The 23,258-nt window shown below is 44.7% G+C and overlaps 1 protein-coding gene across 1 annotated transcript; it reads left to right on the forward strand.

Moving 5' to 3' along the window:
- Nucleotides 1–6: 6 nt before the first annotated feature.
- On the forward strand, nt 7–21,680 carry tmem47 (transmembrane protein 47). The gene is made up of 3 exons (XM_017468859.3): nt 7–477; nt 12,734–12,874; nt 14,911–21,680. The coding sequence occupies exons 1-3, from the start codon at nt 234–236 to the stop codon at nt 15,087–15,089; spliced, it is 564 nt and encodes a 187-aa protein (XP_017324348.1). The 5' UTR covers nt 7–233; the 3' UTR covers nt 15,090–21,680.
- Nucleotides 21,681–23,258: the final 1,578 nt, after the last annotated feature.

Consider the following 23,258-nt stretch of genomic DNA (forward strand, 5'->3'; position numbering starts at 1 on the left):
TGTGGGCGGGCTTTAGGACCCTGCAGGTGCGCGGTGTTTAGTGTTCAGTAATGTGCAGTGCGGATCCTCATCCTCAGAGCGCGCGACCATCCGGCTGATTCCCACCCTTGCGCTCTCTCCGCCTTTCGTCCTTGCGCGCGGAGCCTCACAGCCGCAGCATCACCACCGCTCCGTCGGCCCGCGAGCGCGCCTGAGCGCCGAAGAGAGCGAGCCCCCCAGCCGCCGCCCCCCCCATGCTGATGGCCTCGTCCGCGAGCGGCACGGAGGAGGCGCGCGGTGCGGCGTCCTCGTCGGCGCCCACGCCCCTCAAGCTGGTGGGCCTGGTGTGCGTGTTCCTGGCACTATGCCTAGACGTGGGCGCCGTGCTGAGCCCCGCGTGGGTCACCGCCGACCAGCAGTACTACCTGTCCCTGTGGGAGTCGTGCTGGAAGTCCGCCGGCGCGAGCGCGTGGCAGTGTAGCGGCACGCTGAACACGGGTGAGCGAGCGCTATCCGCACACGCACACACACACACGATAAACAAATAAACAAACAAAGACGCAGTTTCATCCTGAATATCTCTATGACGATAGAACATCGATATCACGATAAAATGTGTCACAATATCGCGGTTATTGATTATTATTGTTTATTTCTTTATCCCTGCAGGTGAACAGGATCATTTCTAACCCCCCCCCCCGTTGTAATTAATCTTCCACAACTGATGTTTATTTAGACTAAAACTTTTTTTTAAATTGACATTTGTTTATGCAAATGAGGCTTCTTTTAATCAAGTATGCACCGATTTGCATGTTTACTGAAAACAAAAATGTAGTCAGTGGATGAATTTAAAAAAAAAATCACTCACTGTGAAGACATTTTACAGAAAAGTTTGTTGGAAAATATATATTTAAAATTTTGAATCAAGAAAATAACACGCGCCGTTCCAAGAAAAAAAAGTCGTTTTCGGTATAAAATCTAACGTGAATCGACATTTCATCAATTCATCCGTAATGTCCTTCGAATTAGGGATAGAAATGAAGGCGTGATTGTGATTTTATAAAGGGGATATACATCAGGAAACAAACTTTTCATGGATATATAGCGTGACGTGAATTTGAAGTGGGCGGAGCTTACATTTCGGGTACCGCTGCGTCCGAAAAATGACAAAAACAGTAAACTAAACATTTTTTCCCCGTTTGAATCTTCAGATTTTCTTACTATATTGTAAGAAAAGGCGCAATTTATCCGAAAATCTGACCAAAATTCGTGTTTAACCTTAAAATGAACGTTAGCGTCTCGCTTTAGATCTACACTGAATCTAACACCGAACTATTGCACTGCTATTTTTAATCATTTATTGTCAAGGCAGTAATACTGGGACAGATTTCACGGATATCTCTGCCCACGCCGGTGTCCTGAGCGAGTTTATTGACGTAAATATGAAGTTACAGCGTCGCCAAAGCACTGACATCGCTGTATATCCTTCGGTAGATCAGTTATTTGATATGTTTCTGCTGAAAGTGAAATCATTAATCAATTATATCTCCATATCTCCATATATTTGTGGACTGAAGCAACGGTTCTTCGGCACGTCTGCAATGATATTTGTAGTCTAGACGATATAGAGCGTTTAAAAGGTAAAAACGACATGAGTGTTTTCACTTTCTGCAGTACGGTCGACTGAGGACGGTCAGCATAAGACGTATCTGTGTGTCTGTCTGACTTCATTGTTTTATAGACCAGAGTGTATCATGTTACAGAAGTTCAGCTCGGCATCCGTCGGCGTATCGACCGGTAATTTTAAGACGATTCGGATGTAAACAATGTCATTAGGTTATATCGTTATGTAATAATATAATATCATTAGGATATATATATATATATATATATATATATATATATATATATATATATATATATATATATATATATATATATATACGTCTTTAGGCATGGAGTTGTCACTTCAGGGTCAACTTAAGGTTGCATAAATGAATAAATAATAAAAGAGAATATGGAAATGTATGGCTGAGTGCATCCACTGAGATGATAATGATAACGAGTCTTTATTGATCACGTGTACATCACAGCACAGTGAAAATCTTTTCTTCGCACACCCCAGCATGTCAGGAAGCTGGGGTCAGAGCGCAGGGTCGGCCATGATACAGCGCCCCCTGGAGCAGAGAGGGTTAAATGTCTTGCTCAAGGGCCCAACGGTGGCAGTTTGGCAGTGCTGGGGCTTGAACCCCCGACCTTCCGATCAGTAACCCAGAGCATTAACCGCCAAGACACCACTGCCCCATAAGATGCATAAGAATTTGTTGTCACACGCCAGGTACGATCATACGAAAGTCTAAAGGAGCATTGCGTTCACGTGTTCGTCACGTTCGGAAAAAGGATCCTCGGGTTTTGTTACGGGTCAAAAATGGGTTTCGGAGAAAAACTATCGATGTGTTAAAACGCGTAGCGGTGTCGGGGATCCTTCCAATGTTGTGCTCGTTTACTCATACTCGTGATAAATTTTTTAAAAAGTGAAAAATGAACGCTTGCACGAAGGTATTTTGTGGGTGAGGTGCTTGCGAAACTGATCGCAGTTCATCTCTGCGAGCACTGAGTACTGAGATGCACACTTCCTTTACACCTTCCTTACGTATCACAGCGCAGGTTGTAATGACCGCGCTCGTCGTTACTCACCAGTCCTCACGGCCTCTGTTAAACAGTCCGTCCTAGGATTTTGCGATCGCAGAATCAAGCAAACGCCGCGATATTCGGAGGAGCTCGCAGTGTTTTCAAAATTACCGCCGATTTTCACCAAGACGTGTCGTGGGAGCTCATCACCGCCTGCATTGGGCCAAAAAACCCCCACGAGTACAGCTAAAAGGTCTCATTTACCAGCAAACATCGCTGCGAAAGACCGCGCAAAACAATCTCGTGCGATTGCGATTTCGCCGATTCGTGATTTCGACTGATTAAACACGCTGTTCGGATGTCATGACGTCTTCGACATAGTGAGAACATGAACGGAGCTAAATAACGTGTTCCACCATGTCCCTGATGGACTCGTGCCAAGTACGTTAGTCGTTTTGGTATCAGTGCCAAAAACATGTCCTCATACTCATGTTGAAAAAAATGTGCATCCCTGAAAAGCACCGCAGTTAGCAAGCGAGAGAACAACACCAAAAAAACAAACAAACCCCAAACAAAGGATGCTTCAGGACTGAAACTTTTGATCTGTGTGCATTCTGAGATAACTACAAGCCCAAAACAAGCCCTGAATGGACAAATCACTGTGGCAGAATTTAAGTAAGGGCTATAAGGGACGTCTCGGACCATTCGGTGCTCGATGGGCCACAACACGGCGTGAAATGATGGCCGTGAACTCCTCTAAATCTGGCTGCCAGGACACCCCCATGACTTAACCCTAATGAGGCCGTATCTCAGGAGTGATATGGCCCAGATCTGAAAGTTTGGTCCCAAAAATGAAATCCTGCACAAGCTTTTAAACAGGACTGCTCGCGTTTCAGATCCTTATGTGACTAAAGGTAACAACATTCAGCCTTCCTATCTTCAGCACTGTCCTAAAACTAGCAGTGGCTATGTTTAGAATTAGCATTACAGATTATATTAGCGACTGATGATTGCTAGCTTCAACATCTGAGATATTTTGGTCATTGTAACGGCACATTTTTGCTTGTTTATAAGGTACTGCATATATTTCTGTATTTCACTGTTTGTATATTTTAGCGATATTAAACAGTCTGTGGAATGAAATTAGCGCACCTGGCTAGTTAAGCTGAAATTAGCGCACCTGGCTGGTTAAGATGACATTAGCGCACCTGGCTGGTTAAACTGAAATTAGCGCACCTGGCTGGTAAACTGAAACTAGCACATCTGGCTAGTTAAAGTGAAATTAGCGCATCTGACTAGTTAAAGTGAAATTAGCGCACCTGGCTAGTTAAAGTGAAATTAGCGCACCTGGCTAGTTAAACTGAAATTAGCGCATCTGGCTGGTTAAACTGAAATTAGCGCACCTGGCTAGTTAAAGTGAAATTAGCGCACCTGGCTAGTTAAAGTGAAATTAGCGCATCTGGCTGGTTAAACTGAAATTAGCGCACCTGGCTAGTTAAAGTGAAATTAGCGCATCTGGCTAGTTAAACTGAAATTAGCGCACCTGGCTAGTTAAACTGAAATTAGCGCATCTGGCTAGTTAAACTGAAATTAGCGCATCTGGCTGGTTAAACTGAAATTAGCGCACCTGGCTAGTTAAAGTGAAATTAGCGCACCTGGCTAGTTAAAGTGAAATTAGCGCACCTGGCTAGTTAAACTGAAACTAGCGCACCTGGCTAGTTAAACTGAAATTAGCGCATCTGGCTGGTTAAACTGAAACTAGCACATCTGGCTAGTTAAACTGAAATTAGCGCATCTGGCTAGTTAAACTGAAATTAGCGCACCTCGCTGGTTAAACTGAAATTAGCGCACCTCGCTGGTTAAACTGAAATTAGCGCACCTGTCTAGTTAAACTGAAATTAGCGCACCTCGCTGGTTAAACTGAAATTAGCGCACCTGGCTAGTTAAACTGACACTAGCGCACCTGTCTAGTTAAACTGACACTAGCGCACCTCGCTGGTTAAACTGACACTAGCACACCTCGCTGGTTAAACTGAAATTAGCACACCTGGCTAGTTAAACTGAAATTAGCACACCTGGCTAGCTAAACTGACACTAGCACACCTCGCTGGTTAAACTGAAATTAGCACACCTGGCTAGTTAAACTGAAATTAGCACACCTGGCTAGCTAAACTGAAATTAGCGCACCTGGCTAGTTAAACTGAAATTAGCACACCTGGCTAGTTAAACTGAAATTAGCGCACCTGGCTAGTTAAACTGAAACTAGCGCATCTGGCTAGTTAAAGTGAAATTAGCGCACCTGGCTAGCTAAAACTTGCATTTTTTTTGAACGAACACCTCATCAAAAAAAACAAATCCTTTTTTTTTTTCTCTCTTTTTTTTTACTGAAAATTGTTGACCTCTAAACGCATCACATATTCAGTTTAACGGGTTTAAAAAACGGAATATTCCGACCAAGGAAATGTTTACGGCGGGCGTTAATCACTCATCGCTAGTTCATTTTCTCTTCAGCTCTTCTCTTTTTAATTCACCAGTCGTTGCGCTCGGACAATGTGGGAATGTCGCAGCGGGCCCAGCTGGGATTTCTTTCTGCTTTTGTTGCCCTGAAAATGGGCTTTTTGTCAGGGTTCAGTGAGAAGGGAGGCTAACTTGGCCACGCTAACTCCCCCGAGACATTAGTGTGCACGCAGATTAGTTACCACGGCAACAAGTGGCCCATTTCCCACCGAGTTCAAGAAACTCAAGATACTCTGTTGTTGCAGGTTGACGTACTGGCGGTCCGAAATGGAGGGGAAGAGTGAATAGTCGAGATGTTTTGAAGGTTTAGAGTTCATCAGTCGTGTAAAAAAACAACAACTCTTTATTTATTTATTTTTCTCCGGGGTTTGTGTCGCTCGTCCGACAAAGAAAACGATTAACCGGACTCCGTCTAAACTCCAGAAGCGGCAGAGATGGATCCGGAGCAGGAGTCCGAGTCGGGGCCATATCCACTCCAGAGCTTTATCGATCCGAACCTCACCATAATCTGTCACTCTACTTATACTCGTACTTTCCCCGCGTGTCATGCACTGTGCATTAAACAAATCTCATTAGCTTCGCAATTACCGCTCGGCTAACGTGGCCCTCTACAGAACGCCTCGATCGACGTGCTGACTACACAGCTTGTTCTGGGTCTGCGTTAAGGATTAACTATTAAATTAAGGCATTAATATGCTCTCTCTCACACACACACACACACACACACACACACACACACACAGGAGACAGAGGAATTTGGTGAGAGTGTGTAGAATGTACTTTTTGTGCTGATGCAGAATGTGAAGGGTGTGTGTGAAGCTAATTTCTTCTTTCCATAAGAGTGTGTGTGTGTGTGTGTGTGTGTGTGTGTGTGGACCTGTCCCCGTCCCTGTTTCAGTACTATTTTTAACACACCCTTGTCCGCTTTCCCTCACCAGCACACACGAGTGCCAAATATCCACATGGTGACATTTTAATCATGATGTTTAAACTCCTCTCGGTCGGATTTCGATATATCTGGGGGGGGCGGGGCTTTAACAGCTTTTAAACCAATCAGGATCGATACGCAAATTATCCACGGAGGACAACGCGATTCCCGAAAACCTTTAGCCGCGGAACCTGCGTGATAGGCTAGTTAGCCGGTTGTTATGGGAACGGGGGTTGTTAAGATGCCAATGCAGAAAATAAACACCGCAGCTCCGAACCAATCAGGATCGATACGCAAATTATCCCCGGATGACGACGAGGCACGCGGGAACTCTTGACCACAGAACCTGTGTGCTAGCTAAAATAGCTAGCCAGCTTAATGACGAGCAAAATCGTGGTGGTTATGGTTATGTTTGTTAAATAGATTTAATGACGGAAATGACGATGCAGGAAATCATTTAAACGGCCTAGAGCCAATCAGAATTGATACGCAGATTATTCACAGATGATGACGTGGCCACGGGAACTGCGTGCTAAGCTAGCTAGCCGTTTCAGCTATCGTCAAAGATGTTGAAAATTGCCCTTGTTACGGCATTTTGTTAGGCCACGTAGTGTTTAACGTTTTTAAGATTTAAAGGTCGATTTGTTCTGGTAAGTCTAGTCAGTGTGTTAAGTAGCTAGCTTGTTACCCAGTAATAAATAAGTAATAGGTGTTATAAAAATTTTAGTAATTTTTTAAAACTATTTTATTACATATTTATTATATGTCAAGGTTGTATTTTTAATTTTTTTTTTATTTCTTCAATTTCATTTTTTTTTTTTCCATGAAACTTCAAACGTGCGGCTAAAGTTTTGGCACCCCGAAACGGCGCTGATTTCACCAAGAGGGAAACGGAGAAGGGAAGTCGACCAGGGCGTGTTGAGAACAATATTGGAACGCAACTCGCGTCTTCCTGGCCGACTCTCGTCCCCCTTTTCATCACGCGCGTTGGTATATTTTTATTTTTTCCTGCTCTCAGTCGTCTCCGTTTGAGGGACCGCAGGGCGTCGCAGTAAGCGGATGAGATATAGATTTCACTAATTAAGGTTTCGATTCTTATCAGCATTTCCCATTCTGTGATCCTGAAGGTTTTTTTTTTGTTGTTGTTTCTTTTGGGATAAAGATCTCGTCCTGCTCGGGTTCCTCCAAACGCGCGTCTCAAGGTGCTTCAAAGACGTCGCGTTTTCGGACGAGGAAAGACAATCTGAGAGACTCAGAGTCCCGGAAGAGCCTGGTCTGACAGACGGCGGGTCGGGACGGCTCTGTTACGACTTCCTGTTATGACTCAAAATGGTGAACCTTTATATGGTAGCGTGGGCTTGTTTAATCGCGAGGACCCCGGAGCCGTTTACGAACGTCACGTATTACAAGCGACTGCTTTTATGGTGGAGGAAGTGATGTCGTTCTTCGGGTTGAGCTTTTTACCGTCGACGCAGGGTGATTTAAAAAAAAAAAAAAAAAAAAAACAAGATCCGTCTTCGATGATGATGCCATATACAGCAGTTTCGCACAGGCCTCAGGGGAAATATGGAAGAATGTTGGAATGTTCATTTCTTCAGGCCACAGGACCTTGCTGAAGGATAAAAATAGGACTGGAATGTAGCGGTTAACATGAGGCGGGGAGAGAAAAATAAATTCTTAGGACACGTTCACACCTATTATGGAAATACGGCGACGGAAAAAAAAAAAATCATAAAAATCATCCAAACAAACACTGAATTACATTGTTCTATAAATCAGAGGTTTCTTAAACGCTCTGCGGCCGGAAAGTTATTTTAACCGTAAAATACGTTTCACTGGCCCACCGAACATAATCCACAGGTTCGTATCTGTATATTTTGGTTATTTAAGAACACTTTAGGTAGGTCCAAGTTGAGATCGCTTATCGGCCGACTCGCTTTTGCGTTATTGAGGTTTCGGTGTGATGAGTCTTATTAAAGAATTCGATAATAAACATAATAGCGTGAAAACATTTTTATGTCCCATCCAGCGTTTGTCTTTTTGCTCCTGAAGCGCTACAGCTCTGTCCATCAGACCCACACGAATAACCACGAAGAATGTCTTCTTTCTTAAAATGTTCCGCCTTGGAACGCACGCGCAGGGTTCTTCGATGGGTTCGAATTTCCACTGAAACAGGAAGTCAGGGCGGGACATATCGAGTGGCTCCGCCCCCTTTATAAAATATATTTTTTTAAAAGGCGGGGGGAGCCAGTAGCGTTTATCTCACCTCACTGCCCTCAGGGTAAACCGTACATGACGGTTAGAAGCGTGGATTTTTATAACATTGGGGGCGGGACACTTCAGATTCTAGAGCACATGTGATTGGACAGAAGTGCAGAATGATGTCATGAAAATCGTTGATCCGTATCGGCGTTCGAGAGAGAGACTGTAAATCTTGACCTGGCTAGTTAAACTGAAATTAGCGCATCTAGCTAGCTTGGGGGCGGGACACTTCAGATTCTAGAGCGCATGTGATTGGACAGAAGTGCAGAATGATGTCATCGAAATCGTTGATCCGTATCGGCGCTGGAGAGAGAGACTGTAAATTCTGAGCGCGTATATCTTCTGTATGTCGAAGTTTGTCGTCGTTTTTCGATGCAAATTCATACCAGAAGCCACGAGACGTCGATTTTGATTGACGCGCCGACTTTGAGAGTCAGTCACACAAATACAGAGCTTGGTTTACAAACTGACTTCAGCACATCGATCATTATTCGTTTTTCGTGGTTAAATAAGAGCTCGTGTTTAAAATCCGTCCACCGTACCACGAGTCGCTGTGAACGGGCAAACTCTTAACCTTAACCGGACTCAGAACCCGCCATACACCAGTTCGTTCCACACACGCTAACTAGCCAAACCGCAAATATCTGCAACAGCAACCGTCCCTCGGTGGAGTGTTTTTCCTCCACGTCGAACACGACACTGTTACAGGAACGACCTCATGCTAATGTGCGGCTAAACTCCCAGGTCCGGGCATTATTTCAACATCCGCTGTTGTTGGCTGCTTCGCTATTAGCGCATACCGGTTGTGGTTTAAAATGTTTTCTAGTCATCTTTCATGGAACGTTGCTGCGATCGGGACGTCGGTGCGATTTCTGCCTTGCGGCAGGGTTATTTAGCATCCCATTCGTGAGGCTGTTTATTTCCTTGGCCTATTAGCATTGCTGAGCTTAGCTCAGAGCTTTACGCAAAACCCTGTTTATACTGTACATCCATCCTCTACCTCAGTAACTGACAGGATCGTTAACAGACTGTTTCGCACCTCATTTCTCAGGAAGCGTACGTGCATCGGACGTGTCTGACTGTGAATTAGAAAATGCTAAGACTCGGTACAGCTAGCTGATTTTACCGAGCGAACGTTTTAAAACGACCACACACAGATTAAAAAAAGCAAAAAAAAAAACACACACCGGGTTAATTTAAACAAGGTTCGGCTATCCTATCTAACCTAACGGTACTGACTAGCATGCTAACGTCGGTTTCCGTGCTAAACAGAGCAGCGACTAGAATGTGTAGCGTACACGTTACGTACGAAGTACTCGATTTAAAATAATCCGTCGTACTTTTTAAAAAATTTTTTTATCTGATCTGTTTATAGACAGTCGTGCAACTTCAGATGTTCATGAATATTCATATCTTATATAACCGAGCGCCAAAAAGATTCAGAGGCTATGAGCTTAAACGCTTTATTACCCGTAGCGACTTTAATTAGCGAGGTAGATTAGCAGAGTAATAGCCTGCTTGTCGAAGAGGGAAGCGTTCTGGGCGTCAGGACGAGCGACGTCTCCTTTATCAAAGTCCGTGCTCCGTCACCAGCGCCGAGCCGGAAATGTGCTGACTCATCATTTAATGCAGCGAAGCCAGATCGATAGCTCGCGAACGGGGCTGTGATTTGATTTCACGTTTTCTCAAGTCGTCGTCGTCGCAAACTGTTTGTCTACGTCCGATACGCTACAGACGAAAAGCTGAAAACGCGTCATTCGGTCCACGAGCTCTTAAAACCGGGGCCGGGGCGCGTCTTCGTCTCGTGCCGTCTCTAAATCTCGAACGCCGAAACGTTCAAACATCCGGAATTCTTTTAATATATATATTTTTTTTTCGCGCAATATATTTTCGTTATCTCAAGCCGGAACGTACGTTCACGGGAACGTCCGTGTGGTCGCGTGGGTCGGATTTGTTTTGTTTTTGCTTCTGTTTTCATCCCAGCACGTCCTCGTCGACTCGTTCTCCAGCGGCACGCCGTTGGAGATTTCACGTCCGCTCTTACGTACGCGCCGCCATCGACGAGGGCCGGCATCTCCATTTCCCATGCATTGACATCTCCTCCTTTCCTTTTCTTCTCGTCTATCTTCTTTTCTTCACCCTCCCCCCCTCCTACACCCCCACACCCTTTCCCTCGCTCCTTGTCAGTGCTCCGTGGAGGATTCGGTGCTATTTCTAGGCCCCACTCCAGTTGAGTGTCTTTAGAGTGCTTCTGAATAAAAGGCAGATGGAGAGACAGAGAAACAGGGGGGGGGGGACAGAGAGAGGGAGGGAGGGAGGGTGTGGAGCATCCATTATGTGACGCCCCATTTACCCGAACAGAGTCAGTGATAAGCTCTCAGTGGTGCAAGAAGGTTCACTGTTTTACAATTAGGGAAAAAAACAGTGTGTGAGAGAGAGAGAGAGAAAGTGTGGTTAATTACACAACATTGTTGTTATCCGTGCCCGTGTAATCCATCCACACCCCCGCTCCTTTCTCACTCCGAAACCTGAGCGTTTTTCTTTCTTTTTTTAAAAAAAAGACTCTTTTTTTTTTTTTTTTTTTTTTTTGTCTCACCACACACATTCTCCGTCCTCTCCCCCCCCCCGGTTCTTTCAACACGTGCATTCGTTCCCAGACCGGCACGTACCCGGTCTGGGACGGACAACCAAACCTTTTTCCTTCCTGCTGCTTACTTACGTACTGTGCATACTGTACAGTATCTACTTCTTATCCCCATTCCAATACACCTTCATGTCATGCGATGTTAGTAATAAAAAAAAAAAAAAAAAAAAAAAGATATAGATAAAAAGAAAATAATTTAAAAAAATCAAAATGCAATAAAACAACATGTCAGTCAAGTCATAACGATCGCTGCTGGCTGTTGTGTCCTCTCCCACGTAAAACAAAAAAGCCGATCGTCGTTCATGCTTTCGTGAGGCCTTTCATAAATTCTTCAGCATGGCTTTATAAAATATTCATGCGATTGCTATGAATGTATTCGAAAAGCACGACGTAGGTACTGTAATATTCACAGACGCGTCGGGTACGGCAGGTGCCCGGGATGTGCTTTCTGCTTAACTTTATTATTCAAATGATTACACGCGAGAGTTAACGAGCGTTTATTTGGTTCGTCACGAGAGGAGCGTATTTATTAATACTGTCCGCATCCGTTAATCGTCGCTGCCTTGTCGAGTCCTCCATTCCGATTGGTCTGTGATTTTCTATAACGGCAGCTCTGACGGTAGCGCAGCTGCAGGCGCGAATACGTTCTAGTACGTTATCGTTTCTATAGCAACGGCTCGTTCGGAGGGACCTGTACGGCATTTGATTTGAGATTGTGGGCCACGCCCACAAACGACAACAGTAGAAGCAGTACCACTAAAAGGAATCGACACGTTCCGACCAATCAGAATCCAAACTTCAACAGCGCTGTGGGATATATTCAGAACTGTTGTCATGGTTACAATCCCAACATGTTTTTTTATAATATCAGGATGATTGATCGAGCAAATATCAGACATGTCCAAAACTGATATTCGGTTCTGTAACCATGGTAACATTTCACACGGTTTTGTTTTCAGCGTCGCCGCCGATCCACAACACCCATCAGCCCCCCCCCACAGACACACCACCCTGAACGTGCCAAAAAAAAAATTGCTGTGACTCTCAGGTGGCATCCTAGCAGAAAGCAAACGTTTACTCACCGAACCAGGACGTCCTCAGAAGTGCTGAACGCGCCGAGCTTACCCTCGCGCACGGACGCACTTTTACGTTAACCCGTCCACACGTAGCCAAGCCGAAACCACGCGACAAAAGCTCACGAATCGGAGACCCGACCCGAAACCGATGTCAAACTTCACCTTAGCCGTGGGTTAATAAGCAGCTATACGAGAGCAGGAGTGGGCGGAGTCATTCAGAACGAGTGTTAAGTGTGTAATAACAGTAATAGCGAACGGAGGATTACGGACAAAGAACACATTGTGTAAAGGTGTCACTTTCGCATCAGGTGATCAGTCTGGCTCATCACTTGTTATTGGGATTGTCCACACACACACACACACACACACACACACACACACAGGCATTGCAGGGGATTTAGGACAATTTTAACATTCCATGAACACCCAGGAATGACGAGAGTGCAAGGTCCAGAATGTAAAGATTTCAGTTCGCATAAACGTCTTTAGGTAACAAGCGTCTCTTTTTCGTTCCGTTTACACTTCGCCATCGCCGCTAGCGTATTTGCAGCTGTGTAAAACCTCAGCGTGTGAGATTAAAAGCCACCGACAGGAGGACGGCAAACCGGCGGAACCGCTACAGCGTTAACGGACAGGACGATCTAGAACCCGTCCGGTAAACGTGACCCGTGTCTGTCTGTTTTTTTTGTGTTGCAGATTGGCAGATCGCCACGTTGGCGCTGTTGCACGGAGGAGCCTTCCTCATCCTCATCTCCTTCATGGTGGCCCTGGTCTCCGTGTGCACGTGCAGCAGGAGGCGTTTCTACAGACCCGTCGCCGTCATGCTGTTCGCCGCAGGTGACTGTGACGCACTCGTAGCACACGCAGGGGGCGCTCTTCGTGCCTGGAGTTAGCTGCGTCGGACCGTTAACCATTTGGAATAGTACTGGACGTCGTCTTGACTTGTTACCAAGACGACAGGCCTTGTAAGCTCGAACCTGCTGAACACCGTAAACGAGATTAGATCGCGTATTTAGAAGAATATCACGTAAATTGTGCACTTCCATAGTATATACATTATTTTTTATATATATATATTTTACTAAGTGTATTTCCTAATTAGTAAATCGAGGTCGTTAATGTACTCGTTACTGCAAATCCTCGGATTAAAGAGACTCGTGCTCTCGTCTCGTCTCGCTAAGTCTCGTTATGGGGTCATGTCTACGGAGAGAGATTTTTAATTAAAGTATTAGTATGAGGATATGAGCATTAATCCCGTTACCGTTCCCAACATAATTGCATGAAGATAATATTTTAAACGTGTTTTTTTTTTTTTTTTTTAAAAGAGTCTATTCAAAACGGACATCGAACTCCGCCCGCTTAAATAAAGTACGTATTACGATTTCCAGGTTCCGATCTAGTACCGCGGTGAACCGCGATCGTGCCTTTTCGAACAAGTTTAATGACCTATCGTCAGTGACACGCTGACCCGACACGTTCACCTCGTTAACACCGATGCCGATTAGCCTGTTTCGTTCCGAACAAACGAATAACTAGCTAAACGAATGAATGAAAGAACGAACGTTAAATCTGCCCCCTCCAGTTCACGTGGTAATCTCGGATAACTCGATCCGGCTCGACTAACCCAGCTCTAAGGTGAATTATCCCGTTTCTAACCATCACGATCGGTAAATCCGGCGTACGGCATCTCATCGTGGATTTGCTAAGCGACGTGGGAAAATTCCGGAGCAGAAACGTCGGACCCTGTGCTGAGCGATCGGTTACATCTGGAGAAGAAGCAGGAACGATGTAAACGTGTTCTTCCGCTGAAGCTTTTCTGTAACGTTATGCGAATACACCCGCTTCCGCTCGCCGTCCGGAGCCGTCGCCGCCGCCGTCGTCGCCCGACTCTCCGCGTACGCGCTAAACGAGGGCGCTCGTATTAACGGAGCCGAACGGCTTAGCGGGACGCGTCCTCGGGGCGAGCGAAAGCGGAAAGGGGAAGTCTGTCACAGCGTCGTATCCCGGCACACAGCCGTTTCGCTTAATTAGCCTTTCCTCGTTTCGAATTAATCACGTACACTTAAAAGTGGATTTCTGATGTTCTTTGAAGTCGCTCTGCTCCGTCGAGGAGCTCGTCGCCCTCTGAGGAGCGAAAAATCCCCTCTGTTGTTTTTCAAAAAAAAAAAATAATAAAAAATTCTATATTCTCGACCTACTTTTTACTCGTCTTTCACCACTCGGTTCTGCTCTTCAAGCTATGGGTTTTTGCTCGAAAGACTCGTATGTCGAATTCTTCGTTTGTGTTTGCTCACTTTTTTCTTTCTTTTTTCTAAAAACTCTAACGCCACCAGTGCAGGACCGTGACTCCTCCCCTTGTCCGTACGAATCTCTGCTTCCTTCCTTCCTTCCTTCCTTCCTCAAAGCTTCTGTTTTTCTTCATCATGTCTCGGTACACATTTACATGACAGGATAAGATGAAAGCGCGGTCATAAGTGTTCCTCGGTTTCCGTGCGTCAGACAGGAAGAGTAGGAACGCAGGCTGTGAGCGGGAGGGTGGGCGGGGGGGGGCGGGGATTGGTGAAAGGGGAACGAAGAGACGTCGGACCGTGTGCGAGCCGATCTCGTAATCTCAAATCAAATCATATATCTCTCGCCGTACGTAGAACATAGAGTTGTGGCGTTCCTTTGCCTTTCGCTTGAGGGCCAGATACTTCTAGCTTCGCGAGCTATGACGCACAGCGTTACGTGACTGACGTTTGCCTTCTGATGAAAGCTAGAAGATGGTGTTAGCTACCACGTCGGGTGGTACATACTTTCACGATTAGGATACTGAAATGTCAGAACAAACTTTCATGATATCCATTTGTTTTGTTTTCCCCCCTCCCCCGCAGTTGTCCTGCAGGCCTGTAGCTTGGTCCTGTTCCCCATCAAGTTCATCGAGACGATCAGCTTGCGAATATACCACGAGTTCAACTGGGGTTACGGCTTGGCCTGGGGCGCCACCATCTTCTCGTTCGGGGGAGCCATCCTGTACTGCCTGAACCCCAAGAACTACGACGACTACTACTGACCCACCCTGATGCACGACTCCGCCCCTTTACCCCCTTCCCCCACCGACACCCCTTCCCCACTCCCACCGTACAACGCTCTTTCGCATTCCCGACAGCTCACGCACCGAACTTTTATTTGCTTCCTGAGAAACAAAAAAAAAAAAAACACGCAAACTGGGTGCGGAGCCCGTCCGATTCCGGACCGACCAGTCTCACGCCGACAACCGCCCTGAGTTCTTTCATCATCATCATCATCCTTTTAGGGTTCCTTATTAAAGTGTCACTCTGTTCCCTCTGTTCTCATCTCTCCATCACATTTCCGAATGCACCGATCCGTCTCTGATCTTTAAGCATCGGGCTCCGGGGAGATCTCCGGAAGCAGTCATGTGCCGATCCCTGCGGAGCGCTCCATCTGGAACGGGGTTTAGCATCGGACCTGCTGCATGCGCACACACTTACAACTCCACTTACACACCGATCACGCAGAGTGTGTTAGGTTTCTGTAATGAGGAAGCACAACACGGAACATATGCTAACCTTAGTTCACACTAGCAAGCGACAAGCCTGTAATAGCTATACCGAGCTATTATATACAGCTATTACTATTTAGACAAATTAAACGACGCGCTAATCGGTGTGAAGATTGTTTCTCCGATTTACGACGACGCTACGACGTTTTTCGATTAGATTAGCAGACCAAGCTAACTCGACTAGCTACGAAGACTGCCCGGTTAACGCACCGCCGATCTGGCTTTGCTGCAAGTGTTATTTTTCTTCGTAATGTCTCTACGCGCGTTTATACACGTTTGAGTCGTACCTCGTCTGCGTACAGTTGAGTAAATCGTAACTAGACTGCGACTCGCGGCTCTGCGTCGCGCACGTGTGTAAAATTAACAGCCGCGTGGCGCTTCGGGGCTTGCTAGTGTGAGCGCAGGGTTACGGTGTGAGCACATGGAGAGCGTGAAGGAGGTTTGCGAAGTCCGGCGAAGTGACTACGATCGGAGGCGTTACGAAGATTCTAACACTGGGATGGTTTGTAGTTCCTGGACAGCAGGGTGCAAAAGTCTGAGTGCAAACGTCTCTACGCAGACATTCTGCTCGCACGTTATTTCCACAAAGGCTGAGACGGCAGGACTGTGTCAGAGTCGTTAAGTACCTGACTGACTAGTTTTCGCTAACTTGCTAATCACAGTCTATATTTTTCATATAAGGATATCCTCAAACAATCGACAGCTTCTTTAACGTTGGCTAGCTAGTTCCTAATATCGGTTCGTTAGCTAGCTAGCTATATATTAGCATATCTTCTAACAAATATGATTTTCTCTAAAGTTAGCTGGCTGGATTTCCCGTGAGACGTTTCGTAGCGTTTGCGAACTAGCTCGCTATCTTTGTATTCGGATATCTTCTGACAAATACAGTTTTCGAATACACTAGCGAGTTATGCTGTTGGAGATTAACTGATGTTTGGTAACCGGCTAGCTATCTTTATATTAGCGTAGCCTTTAACAAATGGGATTTTCTCTAAAGTTCGCTAGCTAGTTATGCTGTTGGACATTAGCTCGTGCTTGATAAATAGCATTAGCCAGCTAGCTAGTTTTTATGTGGAACTTAACTTAGATGTTAGCTAAAGGGCTTGCTATGGCACTTTCCTTAACATTTGTTAGCTAGCTAGTTTGCTGTTGGACATTTTCTAACGTGAGCAATCTATCTATCATTATATTCGTACTGTTTATCCTTTAACAAATGGGATGTTATCTGATGAACTGCTAATCTGATGCTAATCTAGATCTCCTTGTAGCTTTTTCTCCCTTGTTTGATCTTAGCTAGCTGACTTTTTATGGGCATATCCTCTAACAAAGGGGATTTACACTAATGTTAGCTAGCTAGTTTTGCTATGAGACAACTGTAATGTTTAGTTAATGTATAGATTTGTATATTTTCTCTCAGGTTAGCTAGTTAGTTAACATCAGACAGCTTTGTGTGCGGATATCTTCATATGTATCCATCAGATATTATTTAGCTAGCTGACTTTTTTTTTTTTTTTTTTTTTTTTTTAACATTATCTAGCTTTTAATTGCTAGTTACCTCGCTAGCTTTGTAAGGGAATATTCTCAAACTAATTTCCCCTACTGTTAGCCAGCTAGTTTGGCTGTGGGAGGTTTGCTGAGTAGCTATGAACTTCTCATAGGTTTATCCCCTTACAAAGATGTAAATCTTGCTAATACTGTGGAATATTTTATGCGCTACTTAGCTTAATTGCACTCAGACATTTGGACTCGACTGTACGAGGAAGCGGAGATGACTTACCAAAGGGTATTTTATCCAGCGAGAAACCTGGGGGTTAACTCGAGCTCGGTATAGATTTGTTTTTATAACATATTACATATTTTCACCAAATTGTAGCTAACGTCAGGGTAATAGAATAAGATTTATGGCTAGAGCATGCTAAATGGAGCAACATGGGTTAATTAGCTTTTCTGGAAATAACTGTGAGGTTCATTAGTGCACCTGTAAGGAGTGCATTCACGTTATGATAAGTGTGTGTTATGGAACTAATAGGGCTGGCTGGGTTTTTATTCTGTTTTGTTTGTTTGTTTTTGTTTGTTTGTTTCTTTCTTTCTTTTCCCTGTCAGTTTTAGCAGAGACCAAACTATGACTAATGCTAAAGCTGATTTTATTGTTTGCTGTTCAGATTCTGGCGTCTTCACCTGCCTTCACTGTTTCTACACCGTGGCCGTCTGTCCTGAGATTCTTGTCCGTGGTCACAGCTTTTCTTTTCTTCCAATTGCAAAGTGCGTTTTTAAAAAAAAAAAAAAAAAGTTATCTAACAGTGAAATTATTAAAGTAGGCATGTGCCAGTGTAAAAATGGTCACCTCATAATACCGGCTTAACTATTTAATTACGGTCCATGATATTGAAATTTAAACAATGAAAACACTACAGTAAATTATTCCTTAATTAGAGGCTTATCAGTTTTTTTTTTAAAAGGATAATGGAGGGAACAGGAAATATTATCTCACCTGATGATAAATACTCGGTAGTCAGTACTCAATATTCACTGCTCAATACTCAGTAGTCACTGCTCAATACTCAGTAGTCACTACTCAGTACTCACTAGTCACTACTCAGTACTCAGTACTCACTACTCAATATTCACTACTCAGTAGTCACTACTCAATACTCAGTAGTCACTACTCAATACTCAGTACTCAGTACTCAATATTCACTACTCAGTAGTCACTACTCAATACTCAGTCGTCACTACTCAGTACTCACTACTCAATACTCAATATTCACTACTCAGTAGTCACTACTCAATACTCAGTCGTCACTACTCAGTACTCACTACTCAATACTCAATATTCACTACTCAGTAGTCACTACTCAATGCTCAGTAGTCACTACTCAATACTCACTACTCAGTACTCAATATTCACTACTCAGTAGTCACTACTCAATACTTAGTAGTCACTAATCAATACTCAGTACTCAGTAGTCACTACTCAACACTCACTGGTCACTACTCGGTACTGAGTACTCACTACTCAGTACTCACTACTCAGTACTCAATATTCACTACTCAGTACTCAGTACTCAATATTCACTACTCAGTAGTCACTACTCAATACTCAGTAGTCACTACTCAGTACTCAATATTCACTACTCAATACTCAGTACTCAGTACTCAATATTCACTACTCAGTAGTCACTACTCAACACTCACTAGTCACTACTCGGTACTGAGTACTCACTACTCAGTACTCAATACTCAGTACTCAATGTTCACTACTCACTACTCAGTAGTCACTACTCAATACTCAGTAGGCACTACTCAGTTCTCACTACTCAATATTCACTACTCAGTAGTCACTACTCAATACTCAGTACTCAATAGTCACTACTCAGTACTCAATATTCACTACTCAGTAGTCACTACTCAATACTCAGTAGTCACTACTCAATACTCAGTAGTCACTACTCAGTACTCAATATTCACTACTCAGTAGACACTACTCAACACTTAGTAGTCACTAATCAATACTCAGTACTCAGTAGTCACTACTCAATACTCAATAGTCACTACTCGGTACTGAGTACTCACTACTCAGTACTCAATATTCACTACTCAATACTCAGTTCTCACTACTCAATATTCAATACTCAGTACTCACTACTCAGTACTCAATATTCACTACTCAATACTCAGTTCTCACTACTCAATATTCAATACTCAGTACTCACTACTCAGTAGTCACTACTCAATACTCAGTACTCAATATTCACTACTCAGTAGTCACTACTCAATACTCAGTAGACACTACTCAGTTCTCACTAGTCACTACTCAGTAGTCACTATTCAGTACTCCGTACTAACTACTCAGCTTGAAGGTCGTGTCGAAAAAAAAGACCGTTATCACTGTATGACTCTGTGTACGAGTTGGAGCGAGTAGTACACCATCACAAAATGTACTTATGTATTTATTTATTTATTTAATGACAAACTATCATTGGACTCTTGCTCGGCGTATGTGGAGTAAGATTTGTGCCACTAAAATTTGGATCTTTATTCTTATGCCTAGTTTAAGAGTTTAGGTCTGGATTCCAATTTAATCACGTTCCATTTTGAAGAAGGAGAAAAAAAAACGAGAAAGAAAATGGGCAAAACGATGAATCCAACAAATTCAGAAGCGGCTGATTGGCTGAAACGGAGCCTATTGTTTGCTTGAATGCTTGTGTCATCAGAATTTAAAATGACTTATTATTATTATTATTATTATTATTATTATTATATAGAAATTCAGTTTCTAGCCTTTGTTACTAGATGGATTTTCACTTTGTAAATCAGACTTGCTTTGCTTATTGCCTTCGATTAAAATTAAATTTCAAGGCTTTTGTTACGACGCGGATTTTTGTAACGACCAGATGTACACACTGAGAGTGATATGGGACTACTTTGCTAGCTACGAACCTCGCAACTGAAACCCCGAACTACGCGAACAGGAAGTGCCTAGCTACCCAGCTAACTATTGTTACTGCTAGTAGCGCTACTACTAAACAGGCTAATAAGGACCCCTTGTAAACAAATCGAAATCATTTTAACATCAAATGTAAAGTTGAAAATACAATTCATTTCCAAATCCTAGTGGCGCAAAACATTCATTCCGTACTGCTGAACCGAATCAGCTCATACTGCCTACTGAACGCAAGCACGAACACTGCCCCGAAACGCGGCGGCCTACGGACACGGGGCGAGATTTAAATCATCCACAGTCCCGATATCGCGTACGCGTCCGTCACGCGGTCGCTCTGTTCCGCGGCGCCTCCGAACTTCTCGATTCCGATTGGTCAGAAGGCGTCGATTAGTTTTCTAGAACAGCGGCTCTAATAACGCGCTCGTTCTAATACGTCATCGTTTCTATAGCGACGGCTCATTCACAGGGAATCGTACGGCGTTGGGGAAGTTTTCTGTAAGGAGATGTTTATGTAACACGTACGGAAGGAGTCTCCAGTGTCAGCGCTTTGTAACGGTCGGGGTTAACGCCGAAAGTGTACGTTTTTCCGACATCTTCAGGGCAGAGTTTGCTCGTTCTTCCTGCCCGATTAGTTTCCCCCATAACGTGACGAACTGCGTGAGGGAACGACGTGAGGGAACGTTTTTTTTTTTGTGGACGTTCCACAACGTTAAACGTAACTATAAACTGATTTTCATTTAAAAAAAAAAAAACAAAAAAAAACGACGTATCCTTCTTTTAATCGACAAAATGGTTGTTTTTGGCAAATCGCTGCGGTGTAAGAGGAATAAAACGCTCGCACACGCATCGTAGGACTAATGAGCAGCACGTGTCTTATCGCTTAGGAAAGAAGAAAAAAAAACGCACACAATTTGACGCAACTGGGAAAAGAAACTGTACAGAAATGTGTAGAAAACGTTCGATGTTCTAGGAAACCTGTAGGTCTTGTGGTTTAGCTGAGCCTTGCTAATAGACTAGCTTCTGATCAATATCTCACGAGTCAAATTATTAATCATACTGAAGTATTAATAACACTCTGTTATGGTGGAGTAGAGGACTGTATTTCATAGCACTGTCAATTTAATGTGTGTGTGTGTGTGTGTGTGTGTGTGTGTGTGTGTGTGTGTGAAGGAGAACGGCATGAAACACCTTTTTTTTCTGAGTGTGTGTATGAGAGAGAGAGAGAGTGTATGAATTCTGCTGGGGTTTTTTTTTTTTTTTTCTTTTTTCTTCCCAAACCCCAAAATGCAGCTGTGACCTGAATCTGATTTCTATACACTAACAAAATAAACAGTTAAAAAAAAAGAAAGAAAAGAAAAACGTACACTGCTCGCATTACTTGAAAACAGGAAATGCGTCTGCTGTAATCGGAAAAAAGACATTTCCTCACACACACACACACACACACACACGGGTCATGTCATACTGCGTCGACGTTTAAAGAGCTGATTAACAACCCAACGCTTTTCGGGACCCGTTTTTCCAAACAGGGTGAGCAAGAAGGAGACGTCATCTACAACAACAACAACAACAACAACAACTAGCTCGCTAAGATGTCTAGGAAATGTCCATGCACTGTAATAAAATGACCAAATGTGCACACGTAATATAAGGATAATATAAAGTAAGTATGACATCATCGGTCCTGGAACAATGTCTGGGTTTCCCTTTGAACAGTGAGCAACCATGAGCTACACTGAAAGCTTCATTTGGAGCTTGATTGATTAATAAAATGTCTGTAGCGGAGTTTAGACTAGCGGAGCCACACCGTTCAGGCTAAAAGCTGGCAGGAAGAAAGCAAACTACAGCTTCCTCGAAGCATCGCAGATCATTTTCACTCAAAGTATTTTTGTTGTTCTCGTGGAAGGGCGCGTTCTCTCAGTTGAATATATTTAAGTATTTTTTTACACTATTATTTTAGGTTTGGCAACGTGCTAGCTGGTCACTGAAAAAGGGGGCGGTCTCTATTAAAGGCGATTATTTCGGAACGCCGCTGAAATCGGATGTAGGAAGGGATTCGGCGGGAATATCAGGATGCCGTCAATACCGCATGCTTTTTGGGATTTTAGGCTGAAGATGGTGTCTAAGTATTGAAAGTATCTATGGAAGTATAGTGTGGAAGTGCTGCTCCATGTCTCCTGCAGGAGGAGGAGGATGTCTGAGGTTTTGCTCTCGAGTCCAAAGGCAGATGATGTCAGTGCTTGAATGTAAACATGATGTGAAGAAGGTTTTGTTGTCTGTGGGGATTTAGTTTCAGGAGCAGGTTTTGGACGAGGACGTGAAGTGTGAGCAGATCAGGCTGGACATCTGATGGATGTCTCTCGGCTCAGGTGTTGGGGCTTGTGCAGGTGCTGGTCTGTGGATCTCTAACTCTGCCCACACCCCTCTCCCTCTCGCCCCTCACCTCTCCTTGTCCAAACCACTCTCTCCCCACACCCCTCTCCCACACTGCTCTCCCTCTCCACACCTCTCTCCCCCCAACACTCACCCTACCCCACACCCCTCTCCCACACTCACCCTACCCCACACCCCTCTCCCACTCACCCTACCTCACACCCCTCTCCCACTCACCCTACCTCACACCCCTCTCCCACACTCACCCTACCTCACACCCCTCTCCCACACTCACCCTACCCCACACCCCTCTCCCACACTCACCCTACCCCACACCCCTCTCCCACACTCACCCTACCCCACACCCCTCTCCCACACTCACCCTACCCCACACCCCTCTCCCACACTCACCCTACCTCACACCCCTCTCCCACACTCACCCTACCTCACACCCCTCTCCCACACTCACCCTACCTCACACCCCTCTCCCACACTCACCCTACCTCACACCCCTCTCCCACACTCACCCTACCTCACACCCCTCTCCCACACTCACCCTACCTCACACCCCTCTCCCACACTCACCATCCCTCTCACCCCTCTCCCACACTCACCCTACCTCACACCCCTCTCCCACACTCACCATCCCTCTCACCCTACCTCTCACCCTTCTGCACACTGCTCTCCCTCCCCACACCCCACTCACCCTACCTCACACCCCTCTCCCCACACCTCTCTCCCACACTCACCCTACCTCACACTCCTCCCCACACTGCTCTCCCTCCCCACACCCCTCTCCCACACTCACCCTACCTCACACCCCTCTCCCACACTCACCCTAC

The sequence above is a fragment of the Ictalurus punctatus genome, chromosome 5 (genome assembly GCF_001660625.3).
Source record: "Ictalurus punctatus breed USDA103 chromosome 5, Coco_2.0, whole genome shotgun sequence".
NCBI lineage: Eukaryota > Metazoa > Chordata > Actinopteri > Siluriformes > Ictaluridae > Ictalurus > Ictalurus punctatus.

Coding starts and splice junctions, on each gene's coding strand:
- tmem47 (XM_017468859.3), top strand. CDS start 234: ATGCTGATGGCCTCGTCCGCGAGCGGCACGGAGGAGGCGCGCGGTGCG. Junction 478..12,733: donor TAGCGGCACGCTGAACACGG/GTGAGCGAGCGC, acceptor TTTGTGTTGCAG/ATTGGCAGATCGCCACGTTG. Junction 12,875..14,910: donor CGTCATGCTGTTCGCCGCAG/GTGACTGTGACG, acceptor CCTCCCCCGCAG/TTGTCCTGCAGGCCTGTAGC.